Source organism: Pogona vitticeps, chromosome 1 (assembly GCF_051106095.1).
Source record: "Pogona vitticeps strain Pit_001003342236 chromosome 1, PviZW2.1, whole genome shotgun sequence".
Taxonomy (NCBI): domain Eukaryota; kingdom Metazoa; phylum Chordata; class Lepidosauria; order Squamata; family Agamidae; genus Pogona; species Pogona vitticeps.
In genome coordinates this window covers 60,600,878-60,619,287 of record NC_135783.1, presented here as the reverse complement: position 1 = coordinate 60,619,287, position 18,410 = coordinate 60,600,878, and the positions used below count along the sequence as shown (strand labels likewise).

The 18,410-nt window shown below is 39.9% G+C and overlaps 1 protein-coding gene across 3 annotated transcripts in view; it reads left to right on the top strand.

The window, feature by feature from the left end:
• DISC1 (DISC1 scaffold protein) overlaps positions 1–18,410 on the top strand; it is a 224,300-nt gene that overhangs the window by 65,505 nt on the left and 140,385 nt on the right. For all 3 annotated transcript variants that reach the window (XM_078383154.1, XM_078383156.1, XM_078383155.1), the window contains 4 exons: positions 3,519–3,666; positions 5,002–5,131; positions 8,264–8,499; positions 16,654–16,708. In XM_078383154.1, the coding sequence (XP_078239280.1) occupies positions 3,519–3,666; positions 5,002–5,131; positions 8,264–8,499; positions 16,654–16,708 (569 nt within the window). The remainder of the gene's footprint in view (positions 1–3,518; positions 3,667–5,001; positions 5,132–8,263; positions 8,500–16,653; positions 16,709–18,410) is intronic.

Below are 18,410 nucleotides of genomic sequence, written 5' to 3'. Positions count from 1 at the left end.
GACTTTGTGTACCTTGGCTCAACCATCTCTGACACCCTGTCCCTGGATGTCGAGCTGGATAAACGCATTGGCAAAGCAGCTACCATGTTCTCTAGACTCATAAAGAGAGTATGGCTCAATAAGAAGCTGACGACACATACCAAGATCCAGGTCTATAGAGCCTGTGTCCTGCACACACTCCTGTACTGCAGTGAGTCCTGGACCCTTTGTGCACGGCAGGAGAGGAAGCTGAACACCTTCCATATGCGTTGCCTCCAACGGATTTTTGGCATCACCTGGCAGGACAAAGTCCCAAACAGAGTAGTCCTAGAATGAGCCGGAATAATCAGCATGTATACATTACTGAAACAGCGACGTCTACGTTGGCTTGGGCACGTCGTGAGAATGGCTGATGGTCGGATCCCAAAGGATCTCCTGTATGGAGAATTAGTGAAGTGAAATCGCCCCAGAGGGAGACCACAGCTGCGATACCAAGATATCTACAAGCGGGATCTGAAGGCCTTAGGAATAGACCTCAACAGATGGGAAACCCTGACATCTGAGCTTTCAGCCTGAAGGCAGGCAGTGCATCGTGGCCTCTCCCAATTTGAAGCGACCCTTGCCCAGCAGGCCAAGGCAAAGAGGAAGTCCCAAAAGTAGCAAAACCAGGCAGCTGGACAGGGGACAGATTGGATTTGTCTTCAGTGTGTAAGAGATTGTCACTCTCGAATTGGCCTCTTTAGCCACACTAGACGCTGCTCCAAGTCCTCAATACAGAGCACGTCACCATAGTCTTTCGAGACTGAAGGATGCCTAACTGTTCCCACAGTACCGACTTCCTTTGCCAGGAAGTAATGCCTCGTGCTGATCTTGAGTGACTGAGCATGCTACTATTGGAGAGATGGCCCACGTCCTGCCCGCACTTAAGCACCTTCTTGTAGTGCATGCACTCAGACATGTGAGTATGTGAAAAGGGCCTTCTTCACCACCTTTTTTGGCATCTTGCCCTGGCTGGATTACACAAAGATGTCACAGGAACACGTCTGAGATTCACTTCTCTCTGTCCCACCTTGAAGCAGAGGCTTCTCTACCACCTCCTTGGTAGACAGACAGACACAACACACACACACACCATACTGCTGCCGATACTTAGTAACATGACAGACTTTGTTGGAGGGGGTTTATATTTATTTATTTATTTATTTATTTATTTATTTATTTATTTATTTATTTATTTATTTATTTATTTATACCCTGCCTATCTAGTCATTTCGACCACTCTAGGCGGCTAATAATAATAACAGTAGCAGCTGTTACAGTGGTCGCAGACAGCATTTCTGTAGTCTTCCCCAAGTATCTAGTTCTCCTACCCCACCCATGTTTTATACTGCCTTCACTGTTTTCCCAAAGAACGGTATCTGATTCTGCTACAGTAGAACACAAATATTTCCACATGCATACATACATACATACAGGCAGGTAATCTATTAACTGTATATATCTGTTTATATACTGTATAACAAAATCTTATTTTTCTGCCTGATATACCTCAAATGAGCCTAAACATAATATATTTCCCCTGTTGATTTATAGTTTATTAATTGATAATCTACAAATCCTAATTCTATTCCTAATTATATTAAGTAAACAATATGCAATGAGATGTAGAGGATGTACATGTAAGTGGATGTTTCAGAAAAGGATACAGAGAAAACTGCTGCAGTGCAGGCTTGCATTAGTGCATATCTTAATAGCAAATGTTCAGGTAATTTATAAGCAGCTATGCCCACCTTTCAACTGGAAATAACCAATGTGAAAAAATACTTTCTGGTGTGTGCGTCGGCTTCTAGATTTCATTGGTGCTCAAAGACATTATTTACGGGTTTGCTCTCACTCTAGCCCCCCTCCTTCGGGAAACCCATGGCAACTACAATTAAGAGACTCTGAGTTCTCTCCTCACACTACCATTGGTGCCTGAGTAATTTTATGTTTCATTTCTCAAGAAATCACTCCAGGATGCCTGAGAAATAGGTTTCACTTTCACATCTTCCTCAAGGAAGTAGAAACCTAATATTTTATTTTCTAACTCTAATTATTCCATACTACAGTATATCCAAATATGGTATTATTCTGTGAGTTCTAAATGTTTCAAAATAAAAAGACTGATCCCTACAACAAACACAGGCTTTGGCGTGTCCTGCATAGATTCTAATAGAAATAGGACTGTATGTTTCCTGTACTAGCTTCAGGTTTCAGGGGATGGGGGATTAAGGAAAGGAAACTCATTGCCCAGCCCCCCTGCACCTGCACCTGCAAGAGGCAGGATGTGTAAACTGAGGATTCTCTGCCACTTTTTCTAATCTTCATGGGTGCAAACAGAAATGAAAAGTGCATATGATGGAATAGGATGGGACTGCCACTACTTAATTTTTTCTCTGGTTTTTGGCTTGTTTTAGTCTTTTTATTGATGATTTTAATTTTATTGCCTTTTTAATTGCCTGTTAATGTTATTGCCTTTTTTGGACTGTAAACTGCCCAGAGTAGATTGGTCTATATGGGTGGTATAAAAGCATGCATAAACAAACAAACAAACAAACAAACAAACAAACAAACAAATAAATAAATAAATAAAGGTCAGCTTTTCTTCCTCAGGCAAATAGTGTCACACTAGACATGGACTGTAACAGAAGTAGATGGTTAAACCCCCACTTCATACTGCAGTCCGTGTTACATTTCAGAACATCAGCTATACACTGAAGGAATTGCTGTGCTTCTCTGTGTTTCCACGCAAGGAGAATTAAAAGAAATGTTTCTGGAGGAGAAAATTTAATTTTGTGTGTGTGTGAGAATGGTGACTTTAAAGCCTGAGCATCTCTCTTTGTCTATTCTTAAGTGCAGCCAGGAGTCATTGGATCAGTGTAAATATGTGTGTTGTTGTTGTGCAATTGCAGTCTATCCAAAAGCCATGAGGAAGGGGAAGAGATTGAGAAGACAGCTGGTGGGTTCATGTATGTGGATTTATTCTTTGGAGTAAGGCAAGGAGTGGAGAAGTTTCTTGCAACTCATGAGCCATTTTGCTACACAAACTCATGCAAGACCTGGAAATATCATCTTGACTTGACGGTGAAATTACAGGGAATTTTGTGCTGCTGATCTGGCAACCCTAGTCCTTTCTGAGATCACTCCCTACACTGGCTATTTAGTAAAGAAAAAACATGTCTGAGACAGGGGGTGGACTTGACGATTCATAGGGACCCGTCCAGCTCTGCATTGACCCTAACAGTTTATCTGTTTATGTCTATGAAACAAAAATTTTCTGTTACACTACAAATCTTTCAGATTTCTAAATTAGTGGTAATATTTGTGATAAAATAACCTTAGAGTTTCAAAAGATGACTCTCTATTTGTTTTATATATATATGCATAAAAGAGGTTTCATTTCACAGTGAATTTTGATCAATCATGATGGGGATAAAAATCCACCAAAGAAATCTCACTCTGTATTATTTGATAATTTGCTTTCTCCCCTGTTTTCCTAGCTAATAAATTTAGGAAAAAACTGCAAGAACTGGAGAAAGAGAAGAGGCCACTAAAATTTCAACTTCCTTCACGGCATCCTTCAGTTAGCAGCTTTTTGAACAGATTCCGAACGCAGCTTCAAATAACATTGAATGGGGATAGTCATAGGTAAGCTTTCTGGATCCTAAAGGCCTTGTAAAAAGTTCTGTAATTTTGCAGTGCTTATTTCCAAAGTAAGGTCCATTTGACTTTTATAAAAGGCTTCAGCTGAAATGTTGTCTGTTGTTGAAAAAAAATACATTTTTACTACCTTTACAGTAGTATTGGCTTGAAAAAGATTGAGAATACTTGGAACAGATGGGTGCTAGTGCTATTGACTGAAAGATACTGTCTAGTTACTCTTTCTCCTTTCATAATAGTTTTTCTGTGGTAAGGAAAAACAAAATAAGGCAAAACAAAGAAGGGAGGTAGCATTACAAATGGAAAATAATCAAGTCACCTTGACTTTTTGTAAATATATGGGAATGTTGGATATCATATTTAAATGCTGTGCACACGTGTCCATGAATAGTGGCACCTGTGTGTCCGGTGGATAGGATCAAAAGGAGAAATTCACTGTTCAGCAAAGTGCAAAGGATAGATCAGAAAGATTATCTGGCATGGCTGCCTTACCTTAGACTTAGGCTCCTACATGAGGGACATATGATAGGAGATTCAGGAAAGATACAGGGAGGTGCTTGTTCACATACTGTAGTACATAATTTCATTGCAGAATTGGCTATTTCAAGACATTGCCAATGGTTTTAAAAGGGAAATGGACCAATCCATGGGAGGCAGGAACGACAGATAGTTATTGCGTATTTATTCTCCCCAGCAAGCATGGAAGTATGACTGTGTATCATTTGTATACTATGTTAATTGAATAAAAGAGATGATAGGCTTTTGGCGTGATCCACCATGAACCTTCCCGTGTACTTAGATATTTCCTTACATGGTGGCCTCTTCTCAATTAAAAAGGCAAACACAACTCAGTGAGTACAATTGTGATATTTGGCACCTACATATAAAGTACCAATGACTTCAGTTAAGACTATATGCAGGTCATTAAATATAGTTGTGCAACCTGTCTGTCTCTCAAAAAGCCTGTATTGCAGGACAAGGCAGTAGCAATGGCATTCTACTCTGTTGGTTTATAGGTGGAGAGATGGCTTAGTGCAAAAACTGTGGAATGGGGTGCTACTTACTAAAGGAAATTTTCTCATTTAATTTAGACATTCATATGTGGTGCTAACAGACACGTTCTAGACAAACAAAAGTTGCATAATGTACAAGGAGAACAGTCCTTTAAGGGCACATTATGGCTTACTTGTTTCATCAACACATCACATTAACACTCTTGTAAGCTTAGCATGAATTTGTTCTTGCATGCTCAGGAAATGACTGCCAACTTTTTATTACAACAAATGTCAATGTGCTGTATGTACTGGCTATTGTTTCTGAAAGGTTTAACACTGAAGAAAACCACCCTTTGGAGAAAAGCAAACAGAAGATTTCAAGTCTTCCTTATTGTGAAAAGATACAGGTTCCATCCACAAAGCGAGATCAGCTTTTTGAAGAAAAGGAATGGATACAGGTAAGGACAACATGATGCACCAGTGCATGGGATAGCATGGTTGTGGACATTTACGTATAGGCAAAAGGTTGGTGAAGTCAGATGATTTTCCTACTGTGCAATAGTTAGAAATAACACAATGTATCACATATTTTATGACTTGACATAATAATAATAAAAAATTACATCTCTCATTTTTAATTTATTCCTTCTCCTATCACATGGTAATGTGTAACACATCGTCTCAGATGTATTATTATTTTTTAACTGAAGACTATTGAATTTCAATCAGTAGGTACTGAAAACATGGATGTTTAGGCAACAACTGAAACAACTGAAAATATGTTTAGGCAGCCCCCCCCCCCCCAAGTTAATCCCTGACCTTCTTCCTTGCCTTCTTTATCATGTTTCTCCTTTTCCATCTTATTGAATTTTTATGTACAAATTCCTTTTTATTCATATATCCTTGCTCTTTATGTGTTGTAAGCCGCATTCCAGTTGAACTATTTAAAATCTTGAAAGATGATGCTGTTAAGGTGCTACATTCAATATGCCAGCAAGTTTGGAAAACTCAACAGTGGCCAGAGGATTGGAAAAGATCAGTCTACATCCCAATCCCAAAGAAAGGCAGTGCCAAAGAATGCTCCAACTACCGTACAATTGCACTCATTTCGCACGCTAGCAAGGTTATGCTCAAAATCCTACAAGGTAGGCTTCAGCAGTATGTGGACCGAGAACTCCCAGAAGTACAAGCTGGATTCCGAAGAGGCAGAGGAACTCGAGACCAAATTGCTAACTTGTGCTGGATTATGGAGAAAGCCAGAGAGTTCCAGAAAAATATCTACTTCTGCTTCATTGACTATGCGAAAGCCTTTGACTGTGTGGACCACAGCAAACTATGGCAAGTTCTTAAAGAAATGGGAGTGCCTGACCACTTTATCTGTCTCCTGAGAAACCTATATGTGGGACAGGAAGCAACAGTTAGAACTGGTCATGGAACAACTGAGTGGTTCAAAATTGGGAAAGGAGTACGGCAAGGCTGTATATTGTCCCCCAGCTTATTTAACTTATATGCAGAATACATCATGCGGAAGGCTGGACTGGAAGAAACCCAAGCCGGAATTAAGATTGCCGGAAGAAATATCAACAACCTCCGATATGCAGATGATACCACTCTGATGGCAGAAAGTGAGGAGGAATTAAAGAACCTTGTAATGAGAGTGAAAGAGGAGAGTGCAAAAAACGGTCTGAAACTCAACATCAAAAAAACTAAGATCATGGCCACTGGTCCCATCAGCTCCTGGGAAATAGAAGGGGAAGATATGGAGGCAGTGTCAAATTTTATCTTCCTGGGCTCCATGATTACTTCAGATGGAGACAGCAGCCCTGAAATTAAAAGGCGCCTTCTTCTTGGGAGGAAAGCGATGACAAATCTTGACAGCATCTTGAAAAGCAGAGACATCACCTTGCCAACAAAAGTCCGAATAGTCAAAGCTATGGTTTTTCCTGTCGTGATGTATGGAAGTGAGAGCTGGACCATAAAGAAAGCAGACCGCCGAAGAATTGATGCCTTTGAATTGTGGTGCTGGAGGAGGCTCTTGAGAATCCCCTGGACTGCAAGGAGAACAAACCTATCAGTTCTAAAGGAAATCAACCCTGAGTGCTCACTGGAAGGACAGATCCTGAAGCTGAGGCTCCAGTACTTTGGCCATCTAATGAGAAGAAAAGACTCCCTGGAAAAGACCCTGATGTTGGGAAAGTGTGATGGCAAGAGGAGAAGGGGACGACCGAGGATGAGATGGCTGGACAGTGTCTGCGAAGCAACCAACATGAACCTGACACAACTCCGGGAGGCAGTAGAAGACAGGAGGGCCTGGCGTGCTCTGGTCCATGGGGTCACGAAGAGTCGGACACGACTAAACGACTAAACACACACGCACACAAGCCGCCTAGAGTGGTCAAAATGACCAGATAGACGGGGTATAAATGGAATAAATAAATAAATAAATAAATAAATAGATAGATAGATAGATAGATAGATAGATAGATAGATAGATAGATAGATAGATAGATAGATAGATAGATAGATAGACAGACAGACAGACAGACAGACAGACAGACAGACAGACAGACAGACAGACAGACAGACAGACAGACAGACAGACAGATAGATAGATAGATAGATAGATAGATAGATAGATAGATAGATAGATAGATAGATAGATAGATAGATAGATAGATAGATAGATAGTACAGAGAATGAATTGTTTGTGCTACGAGCCTGTTTTTCTACTCAAAGTAAAAGATCTGATCTGGTCCTGATGGCCTTTGTTACCTCTTTGATAGATCTCAGTGTGTGTTGAAACATGGGCAACCCTCTTCTTGTTGTTTAATCTTAGAGCAGGAGTACCTAAATAACAAGTAACATATCTTTCAAGCAACAGCAGTGTAAATTGAATTTATTTAACCTTTTTTTTCCAGTCCAGGAAGAGGACTGTTTCTTCCAAAGCTAATGAGTGCTACAGCAAAGCTAAATGAGCTATTAAATTTTGGCATATCTTCAGAACTGTATTTCTGAGGACTGACTGTTGTTGCCTTGAATTCTTGCTGTTTGGTTGCATTTATTTATCAGTGGCTTCAGTCCCATCAAATTAAGTCAGATGGAGTTTTTGTGAAAATCGATGAGGCTAATAAAATCCCATTCAACTGAATTCATAGGGACAAAATGCAGATTCAGTCTTTTTCACATGTGCTGAATCGTAGAACAGGACCTTTCTCCATAGTGCGGTCCGATATGGCTGTGATCTAGTGCAGTTGTTCTTAACCTTTGTTAGGTGTTTTTGAACTGCAACTCCCAGAAACCTCAGCCAGCAGAGCTGATGGTGGAGGCTTCTGGGAGTTGCAGTCCAAAAACACCTGAGTAACCCAAGATTAAGAACCAGTGAGCACAACCATCTGGGTCGAGGTGCTCTCGTGGGAAACGTGTGGCTCATTTGATTAAGAGGTTTTAAGCATAAACGTGTGTGTGTATGTTTGTGTGTGTGTATCAAAAGGACTTGAATTTCTCTGGATCTTGGCCATTTTGTATCATTCATTCTAACATAGTTTTTCTTAAAAAGGATAAACAAATAATTTTGTCCCCTCTTTGTGCAGAAAGAAATGGAAGCTCTTAAAGCAAGATTGGTTTTTCTGGAAGCTAAAGACCAACAATTAAGCAAAGAAATTGAGGAACAGGATAAGTTGATTCAGGCAGAGGATTCTGAACTGTCTGCTTTGCTCAGCTGGCTGCCGCTTCATGAACTGCAAGCAATAGGCAAAGCTTTGGCTGTTATTTCAGAGGCATCACATAACATCCCATGCAGTTTGGATCTTCCAGAGTCCATAAAAAGGTACTTGTTGGATGATGCTTTGAAATCTTTCTACCATTTCTGAATCATTGCTTTGCTCTAATTTATATTTCTCCTTTGTTCTTACAGAGCTTCTCACCTCATACAGAACCATATATAGGGAAAACATTGGCATACAGTTTTAGAGTCTGATGCTTAAAGAAACTGTTTGGTGCCCTAGCATGATGTTGGTGCTTAAATTGTGTTTTACTAGGAACTCAGATTTCTGAAGCTGTAGCTCCCATGATGCATTTATTAATTAGATTATTATTATTTATAACATGTATACCCTATATCTCTACTAGTAGTAGTCTTCATTCACAAAACCTAGTAACTAACCCTATTGACAAACACCAAGTATAATGGCTCAGTGAGCGGAATGTTCTACATTTTTTCTGGCATTCCTTGTTGTGCACTTATGTAAGCCAGAGACTGCTCTGTTGGAAACAATGAGGTTTCTCATTTGTGCAAGGGGTCATTTTATTTATTCAGTTATATTTTCATCTTGCCCAACTAGTGGCAGGGCCACTACTCTGAGTGGCATACAAACGATATCATATAGACATGCAGAAGCCAAAATAAAATTGACATAAAACAGCAACAAAAAACATAATCTATAAAAAATTAGGAACATTAATACTAAAGCAACACCAAGGGGAAAAATTAAGTGCAGTATATTATAATCTTAAGGAGCAGGAAACAACATGTTCATAGGAAAAAAAGAAAAACAAACACCTATTACTGGATACAGGATTAATCTGGATTTAGCCCAGAAAAGGCTTGTGAGAACAGTCAGGTTTTTAATCTGTCTCCTAAAATCAAGGTGGGACAGGGCTAATCACACCTTTGATGGGAGTGACATGGGTTAGTGAATTATGCATTTAGACAGCGTTCCGTGTCTAAATCACACTGGCCATGTGACCACGGAAAGATTGTCTTCGGACAAACGCTGGCTCTATGGCTTGAAGAGCGGGATGAGCGCCGCCCCCTAAAGTCGGAAACGACTGGACAAAAATTGTCAAGGGGAACCTTTATCTTTACCTTTAAATAAAAAGATAAATGCATGTGGAACAGGCTATGCCATACCTGGAAAAATCAAGCAGGCTACTGGGCATTTAAAGACAACAAGGATGGATTCAACCATAAAATAAAATAAAATAAAATAAAACAAAGCAAAACAAAACAAAAAAGTCTGTTAAAATGAAATAAATCTACAAACAATTAACATCCCAATAAATTAGACAGCATCAATAATCAAGATTGAAAATATACATCTTCACACTTTTCCTAAATAACAGTGAGAACAGAAATGGTTTGCAACTCTGACAAGAGTGCATTCGAAATCTTGGAGCAGCATATGGGAAACTTCTTCCCCATGTGCCTTTCAAACAGCCCTATGCAGCTATATTTTCAAGAGGGCATCTCTTGAAGATATTAACGTCTGGCTAGGTTCATATCAAAACAGGTGGTTGCTTAGATAGCCTGGCCCCAAACCATTTGGAGCTTTGAAGGTCAAAACCAGCATTTAAAACTGACTCTCTGGTAAACAGTTAGCAACCAGATATTTCAGCACTGGGGACATGTGATCTCAATATCCATGCAACCATGATGGCATGGTAGAAACTGTCAGTATTGAGAGTTGCTTCACATTAATGCTCTGGTTTCTCTTCAGGTCGTATAAGTCTTTCAACTTTAATGCCTTCCCAGATGGAACAGTTTCCATGTGGCTTTGTTTTTAAGAGGCTTCCTTATTGTAAATTATTTAATGCAAAGATAGCTAATCTTTTGTTTCCATGCTCTTCATTCCTCCTGGTTCTTGTTCCATATTCAAGGGCAAGGGATTATTATTTACACACATAATCAACCAACCAACGAACCAACCATATATTCAAGGCCAGTCTTTCATGATCATCTAGATTTCTAGACCTTTCTGTTCACTATGCAGAAAAATGGAGAAAATTGCTTTTTAAAAAAATAGATGAAATTGTCGAGCTTCAGATGGATCAGTTGCATAAAGTATTGGCATTTATCGATGGTTTTGATTACCGTTTCTTGACATTTTTACGAGGACGTGGAGGTAAATGCTGGGAACGAACTAGCAGCTTATAGATCAGTCAGTTGCTGTTGGTGCTATCATGCCTGTCATTGATAACAGGCAAATTTAGCAAAGAGTAAATCTTTCCTTTCGTTGATGAAAAAGATCCATTTTCTACAATCATTGTGGGGTTACTCTTTGGATTAAGAAAGTTATGTCTATTAAAACAAAATGAAACAGCCAAGCCTATCACTTCGGTTCTCTGAAAGTATCTTGCTTAGTTGTTACTGCTCTTGCTGAATATATTCTTTTCCTCTTGCCTTCCTTATAGTGTATGCAGATTTAATGCCAAAACTCTGACTTCCAGTTGAGTGATGGAGTAGGAAGCTAAATGGCAGTTTTAAATGGTGCTGAGCGGGTTGGATTATTGGGTTTTAAAGAACCTAAACACCTTGCTTTCATTTCTACATTTATCTTAAGTGAAGCCCTTGCTAGTTAAAAACGGCTCTTATAAACATTTTCTTTTGTAATTAAAATTAATATTGTCATTTGGCAATGTAATTTTACCTTGACGTTCCTGGTAACCAACCAGCAGCAATAGCACTTGTGGGCTTCTCTGGTAGAATTTAATTCAAACAGAAGAGGAAATGTTCAGGGCCCCAAAGTCTTCCTAATTAGAATATTGTTCTGCCATTTAGCAATCTGGGGTTGATGACATAGGCTTTCCGAGTGAAATTGTTTCATAATTTTGACATAGAGCTTCTTACAGAAATTAGAAAGAAGAAAAAACTTTGATTCTTTAATATATTCATCAGACCTGTGAAAATAAAACCAGAAAATAGATCTATAAAACAAGGAATGAAACATGGAAACATAATAGTATTCACTGTGGGTAAACTGAATGGACTAGAATAAGATATTTTCAATCAGATAATTATAAAAGGCTTTGTTCTGGAAATGGCCAACTCAGAAAAAACAGGATCTCTAATAGTGTGCCATTTTATAACACAATCACTAATGGACTGCAATGTGAGGTCTGACTGATTAACATCAATCAGACTTCATGGAAAACCTATCAGCATAACTATCATTCAAGTATATGTCTAAACTGTAGATGGTGAAGATGGGGCTGAAAGGCTCTGTGCAAGTGTCCAGGAGGAAACTGATCACACACCAAAACAGGATGTGTTGATAATCATAGATGACTTGAAGCAAAAGTAGAAAAGAAATCAGAACCAAACATTATGGGAGGAAATTCAGTATATATATCCTGGTTTTTATCTTAAAGATGTAGTCAACTTCAACAGTAGCATAATGGGCAAGTGTGAACACATTAAATAGAATATTGCCTGTAAACTCAGCTTTATGTGGTGACTGCCCTGGGTCCCGTGTGTTGAGAAAACAACATACAAACAAGTGATTACAAAATGCCAGGAATGTTAGTTTAGAGCAATGATGGCAAACCTGTTTGAGCCCGAGTGCCCAAACTGCAAAAAGCCAAAAACTAACCCAGCGAGCGGCAGTGGCAGAAGCGGAAGTGACAGCGGAAGTGGGAATCCCAGGCATGGAGCTGCCTCCAGGCCCCTTTCTGGATCCGCCTCCAGTCGTGCCCAACCCCACCACTACCTACAGTTGGGCCGGCACCAGCTGCTCCAGATCCTGGCCCGCCACCTGTCGGGGCTCTAGCACCGTGGCTGCAGCCTCCACCTCAGGTTTGGCTGCCAGGGGTAGCGATCCAGTGACTTATGGCTCTGCGTGCCCACAGAGAGGGCTCTGTGTGCCAGCTGTGGCATGCATGCCATAGGTTCGCCATCACTGGCTTGGAGAATCACAAGCTTGCATACTCGGACATAGTTCTTAAAGAAAAACTATTTGCTCCTCAGATGCAGGTAGAAGAAGCTTTGAAGACATACAGCCCAGCAAGTAACACTGTATTATCTTAACTTGGATAGTAATTATATACTCTATTGCCTGCACTTTTGATTCTGTTCTAAACATTTCTTATACTTCCTCTTATCTTCCTAACAATTCTTTGCGTTCTTAGAATTCTAAGAAGCTTCTCACACTCTCTCCCAGTACCTTTTAGAGGTCACATAGATTTGTGTTACTGCCAGAGTTAAAAGCAGCACCGTTTAACAGCATAATTTTATTTGTTTTCCTATTCATTAATTTATACATAGAAATTTGTGTTGATTGGCTGACTGAATCTTGCTAAAAACCAGAGCCCAAGTTTTGTTATTATGTATTCACTTCATATATTTTCTAAAAGTTCACAGTTAGATTGTGCTATTGGGATTAAAGGGCAACTTTTTAAACATTAAAATGTTTGGTAGAATGGAAACATCTGCATACAATTCAGTATGATTTTACATCATGCATGCTGTTTTTTTGCAGTACAAATTTTGTTCAAGAAGCACTCTAGTTGATCTAATTAATCAACTACAAAGTACACCAAATGGTATATAAGTTCACAATACAACTTTAATGGTAGCGATGGGTAGTCCATTTCCTTCTTAAAAGATTGCAAGATAGCACATTGAGAGATTCATAGACTGGAACTGTACCAGTGCCAAGAAAGTATTGATTGCCAGATTGATTTGTATTGTGCAGACTGTGCTGAAGGGCAAAGAAATCACTCTGTTTCAAACTTTTAATAGAATTTGTTATATATTTTCCATTGATGTAAGCTTCAGCAGATATAATCCCCTAGAGTATTGCACTTGTCTACTTTAAAAGGAGTTTGGATTAGATCTATTTTGAAGGTCATGGCTTTCAAAATGCCATTTCTGGAAAGACTTCAAAAGACTTTGGTAGAACCTGCACACTGCTCTATTTTGGAGTCTCTTGAACAAGTAAAATCTAATCTCCCTCAGTCGTCTATATTTGTCTGTTCTTGTTTCATCAGCTGCTCATGCTAGTGGCAGAGGACTTAGCTGTAATTGGCCAAAACCCACTGTTTTTGCTATCTGTCCCTCTCATATCTCTCCTCAGTTTTATGTGGAAATGGGATGCTAGAAGATTAGATACTACTATGCTAGACCTCACTGGGGAGAAGAGGGGATGGGAAGCCCCATGAGGAGGGCAAATACAAGAATGAAGAGGTTTCCTTCTTCTTCTCCTTCTCCTTCTCCTTCTTCTTCTTCTTCTTCCTCTTCTTCTTCTTCCTCCTCCTCCTCCTCCTCCTCCTTCTGCTGCTTGCATTTTCCCCAACTTTTGACTACAGAGTGGTAAGTGTAAAGATCAGCAGCTTAACTGCTGCAGTTTTGACCAGTTGAAGCTCCTAATGCCCTTCAAGTATGCCCTAAGACAGAGCACACTGCAGTAGCCTAGACATTATGTAACTGAAGCATAGATCATGATGACCAAGTCATACCAGCCAGGGAAGATCATTGTGGCATGCTAAACAGGGTTGTACACTTTGGTTCAGTCATCAGTCCAAATGGAGACTGCAGCCAATAAATCAGAAGAGGACTGAGACTCAGAAGGACAGCAATGGAGGAGTTAGAAAAGATCCTCAAGTGTAAGGATGTGCTACTAGAGACCAAGACTAAGATAATCTACACTAGTGCCCTCCAATCTTTTTGACACCAGGGATGGGTTTAATTGAAGACCTTTCTCCCAAGGACTGGGGGGGGGGGAGAGGGATACTTTGAATCAAGCTCATTACATGTATTGTTCTGGGACAGATGAACGGTGAGCAGGAGCAGGAGGTGAGCTACAACTGAAGCTCCGCCTCCTGTTAGTTCAGCACCAGCTTAGAACCTAATAGGAGCGCAGACTCCTATTAGATTCTAATGCCACAGGCACAGCTGATCTAGCAGCAGCAGGAGGGGAGCAGGGAGCAAATCTCTGCCTCCTGTCAGATCAGCAGCGGCATTAGAACCTAATAAGAGCATGCTAACAGAAGGCAGAGCTTTGCTTGCTGCTCAACTCCTGCTCGCCGCTCATCTGTCCCAGCAGCCCAGTCCTTCAAAAGCCATGGACGGTACTGGTCCGCTGCCCGGGGGTTGGGGACCCTGATCTACATGACTGTATTTCCCATCATCATGTATGGATGATGATGACAGGGAAAAATGGATTCATTTGAAAGGTGGTGTTGGAGGGAAGCTTTGCAGATTCCCTGGACTGCTAGAAAGACGAACAGGCCAGTTCTAGATCAAATGAAGCCTGAACAATCTCTGGAGGCAGAAATGTTGGATCTGAGGCTATTCTGCTTTGAGCACATCACATGAGGGCAGGATTCTCTGGAAAAGATAATAATGCTGGGAAAGGTGGAAGGCAGTAAGCAAAGAGACCAAATATGAGATACATTCGGTCTCTAAAAGAAGTCTCAAGCTCAAATTTACAAGAGCTGAGTAAAGCAGTTGAGGACAGGCTCATTCATAGGGTCACCATAAATCAGAGGTGACTTGACAGCACATAACAACAACAAATGTTGTTTTGCAAAGGCAATCTTCATCACTCTTGCCATGTGAAAATCCAAAAGCAGCTTAGGCTCAAGGAGGAATCTCAACTAACAAACCTCATTTTTCAAGAGGACACAAACTTTCTACAATATATTGAATTCCAGCCCCTGCGTCAGACTTTCTATTAACTATCAACTTATTGGAGTTTAATTTCAACTTGTTCTTTATCACCCAGCTCAGTATTGAACCTGGACAATGTTCAAAGCTATTGTCTCTCTCTTTGGTGTTAAATGACAAGGAGCAATACAACTGTCATCAACATATTGCGGCACCTCAGTCCAGAACTCCAGGTGGCTTCCCCTATAGTTTCACATAGATATCGATTAACGTGAGAGACAGGGTAGGCCCCTCTCCATCTCCATATGCCAAAGACCTTAGTGTTAAATAAACAGCACCACCTGCTGGACACAACTCAACAAGAAAGACTGGAACAACTGCAATATAGTCTCCCCCAATGCTTTACCCAGCCAGAGAATCCAGGAAGATACTTGGCTGATAGTAGTGAGAGACACTAAGAGATCCAGGAAAACTAATAGGGCCGCAGGCACAGTCCTTGGGCACAGGTCATTGCCTAGAGCATCCTGTCCCATATCTCAGCCAGAAGTCCATGCAAAATTGATTTGGTAGGAAAATGCCTGATTATGGTGAATTCTCAGGGATAAGAACAGGAAATAGCCTGTGCTTACTCCATTTGTATTCTGCTCTTGCACTGAAGAAGCCTGTGAAGTGTAGAAGAAGTACAGAAGAGGCTGTAGGATGCTTTCACTGCCAGGTAGAAGTAGTGAGGCCCAGATCTGCTTAACGTCAATGAGGAATTTGACCCATAACTCTACTGGCTGCAAGTGAAGTGAACACTCAAGTCATTGCAACCTATGTCTGAACAGATGTCTATAGGATTAAATCTGTAAGACCTTTGGATATGGATGTAGAAAAGATGTGTCTGAAACTTTCTGTTCCTAATAGTTTTCAGTCTAAATGTTGTAACTCCACATAGAGATCACCCAAACTATTTCACTGTGACAACATCATTATGTCTTCACTGAAAGTCTATTTTGAAAAATTTTCCATTCCAGTCTCATCTTATCTTTTCTATCTTGGCCATAAAATATTTATTGATCAGTGTCCCTATAGAGTTTATTTGGGAATTCTTTTTTTGAAGAGGTAATATTTTCTTGTTATTATTTTTTGAAAAAAAATTGTTTAAAAATGTAGCCTGCTCCAGCCCAATGATTCTGCATGGGAAAGAACAATTAAACACCCAATTAAACTAATTTAAATAACAATTTAAAAATAATTTAATTAATGTGTAAAATATAAAATGTTTATTAACAAGGTGTGTGTGTATGTGTGTGGAATGAAGCACATGCATATCTTTCTTATATAAAGCACAGTGCATTAGAGCCCTGAAACAGGATATTAATAATTCTGTGCACAGATATATTTTTTAAAGCATGCTGAGATTTGTTTTAATTTTGGGTTTTAGATATTAACACAGATTACTAGGCTATCAGGAACAACAAGTGAAACAGATGTATTTTAAAGGTTTCAAACGTCTCCTTGGAGTTAAACATGTGAGACCAGTTGAATTCTGTACTATTCTACTGACCTTGATGATCGGATCATGACAACCATTTAATATTAATTTAATCTTTCTAGGCTTCAAGAAAAAGAACATTCACTCAATATGTCTATTAAAGATACTGTTGCTAAAGTAAGTGCACTTTAAATTATATTATGTTAATGTATTCAGTGGGTGAAGAAACTGAGAGAAGGGGGAAGTTCAGCTTTCTCTGTCAGTACATGGGAACAGATGACTGGAAATACGAAGGGCAGTGTTTGCTCAGTAAGGAGAAAGAAACAAAATGTGCAGTTTATCTTTTGTAAGCAAAGTCTTCAAGGCCAAGTCAGCTTGTTCCCAGGTACTGTGCTAATTTGACCATAAATTCAGCTGTGTGAATAGGGGGGTGGGACAGAATGTGCTCTTGTTTTCATGAATATTAGGGGGAACTCAATACCTGATTGGCAGACTGTGTGAAAGGATGCAGATTTTGACATTTAATTATTTTAAAAGGATTCAGAAGTTTATTTGGCCTAGCTTACCTCTCAGGAGATGCTGTGCTCAGTAGCTGTCTTGTTATGCTGTGCCTGGAAAGATTTACTCTGTGTGTGCTCCAGGATTTTGCTTACTCTTCGCTAATGTGTGAATATTAGCTTTTTTATTTTCTGGTGCTCTCTTGATTGCTCAGTTTTTCTCTCAAATTGTCTTTTTTTGTGGGGGCTTTAAATGCATTTTGAAGCCTTTTTGAAACTTTTTGGAACCTGGACCGTTTTACTCTCTTTAAAACAATATTTAAAAAATTCTTAGATGGTTTGTGGTACTAAAATCAGGTGCTGCCTTGACCAGGCACTAGAAGTTTGGGCATTTTCGTGGGTGTGGTGGGAGTTCTACCTTGCAAGGTGGGTGCAGTGCTGCTGAGGGTCTAGACTGGAAGATTTTTAGACTCTCTGGCATCATTGCCAAGTCTTGCTACATAGGCTCAAGCTGCAGGAACTAAAATTTAGGATGAATATAAGGAAAAACATCTTAACTGTTAGAGCAGTACAACAATGGAACCACTTACCTTGTGAGTTGGTGAGTGCTTCAAAGCTGGAGGCATTCAAGAGGAAATTAGACAAGCATCTGTCAGATCTGCTTTAATTTTGATTCCTGCATTGAGCAGAGAGCCTCATCATGAGCAAATTCCAATTCAATTATTCTGTTATTCTATGGATAAACTCGAGTGTTGAGAGACACCAATTCTAAGCTGATTATCTGGTTATCATCACATTGGACTCTCTTGGGTTCAACCACTACAGGACAAACAGGGTAATGTGGCTGAGTGGCTAGAGAGAGACTCCCTGAACCTAGTATTCTGTCACATAGTGTATTACACTGAAATGCATTAGGTGGGAGTGTGAAATAGTACATTAAATTTCTTATGTTTGTTGGCTCATACTGAAGAGAAGAGCTGATCAATAACCTTCATGTCAGAAAAATGTTTATCAGCTGTATGAAATAGAAGCATTGAAATATTTTTACCTGCTTTTCAGTTGATAAGGCTTCCAGAGCAGCTTATGGCTTAGTTGGTTGGATAGCTCAGTGAATTAGGCATCTAACTTGCAGAGCCAAAGATTGGGAGTTCATTTCCGCGCCATGCCCCCTGTGAGAAGAGTCAGTCTGTGTAACCATGAGTGAGTTGCACTGTCCCAGTAGGGCCCCAGAAGAAGGGAATGGCAAGCCACTTCTGAGTATTATCTACCTGGAAAACCCTGAAAAGTTTCTCTATAAGTCAGAATTTACTTGACAGTGCCCACATCACCACCACCAAAAATGCTGACAGATACAACAGTCCTTGCCTGTTTGTTTTCTGTTT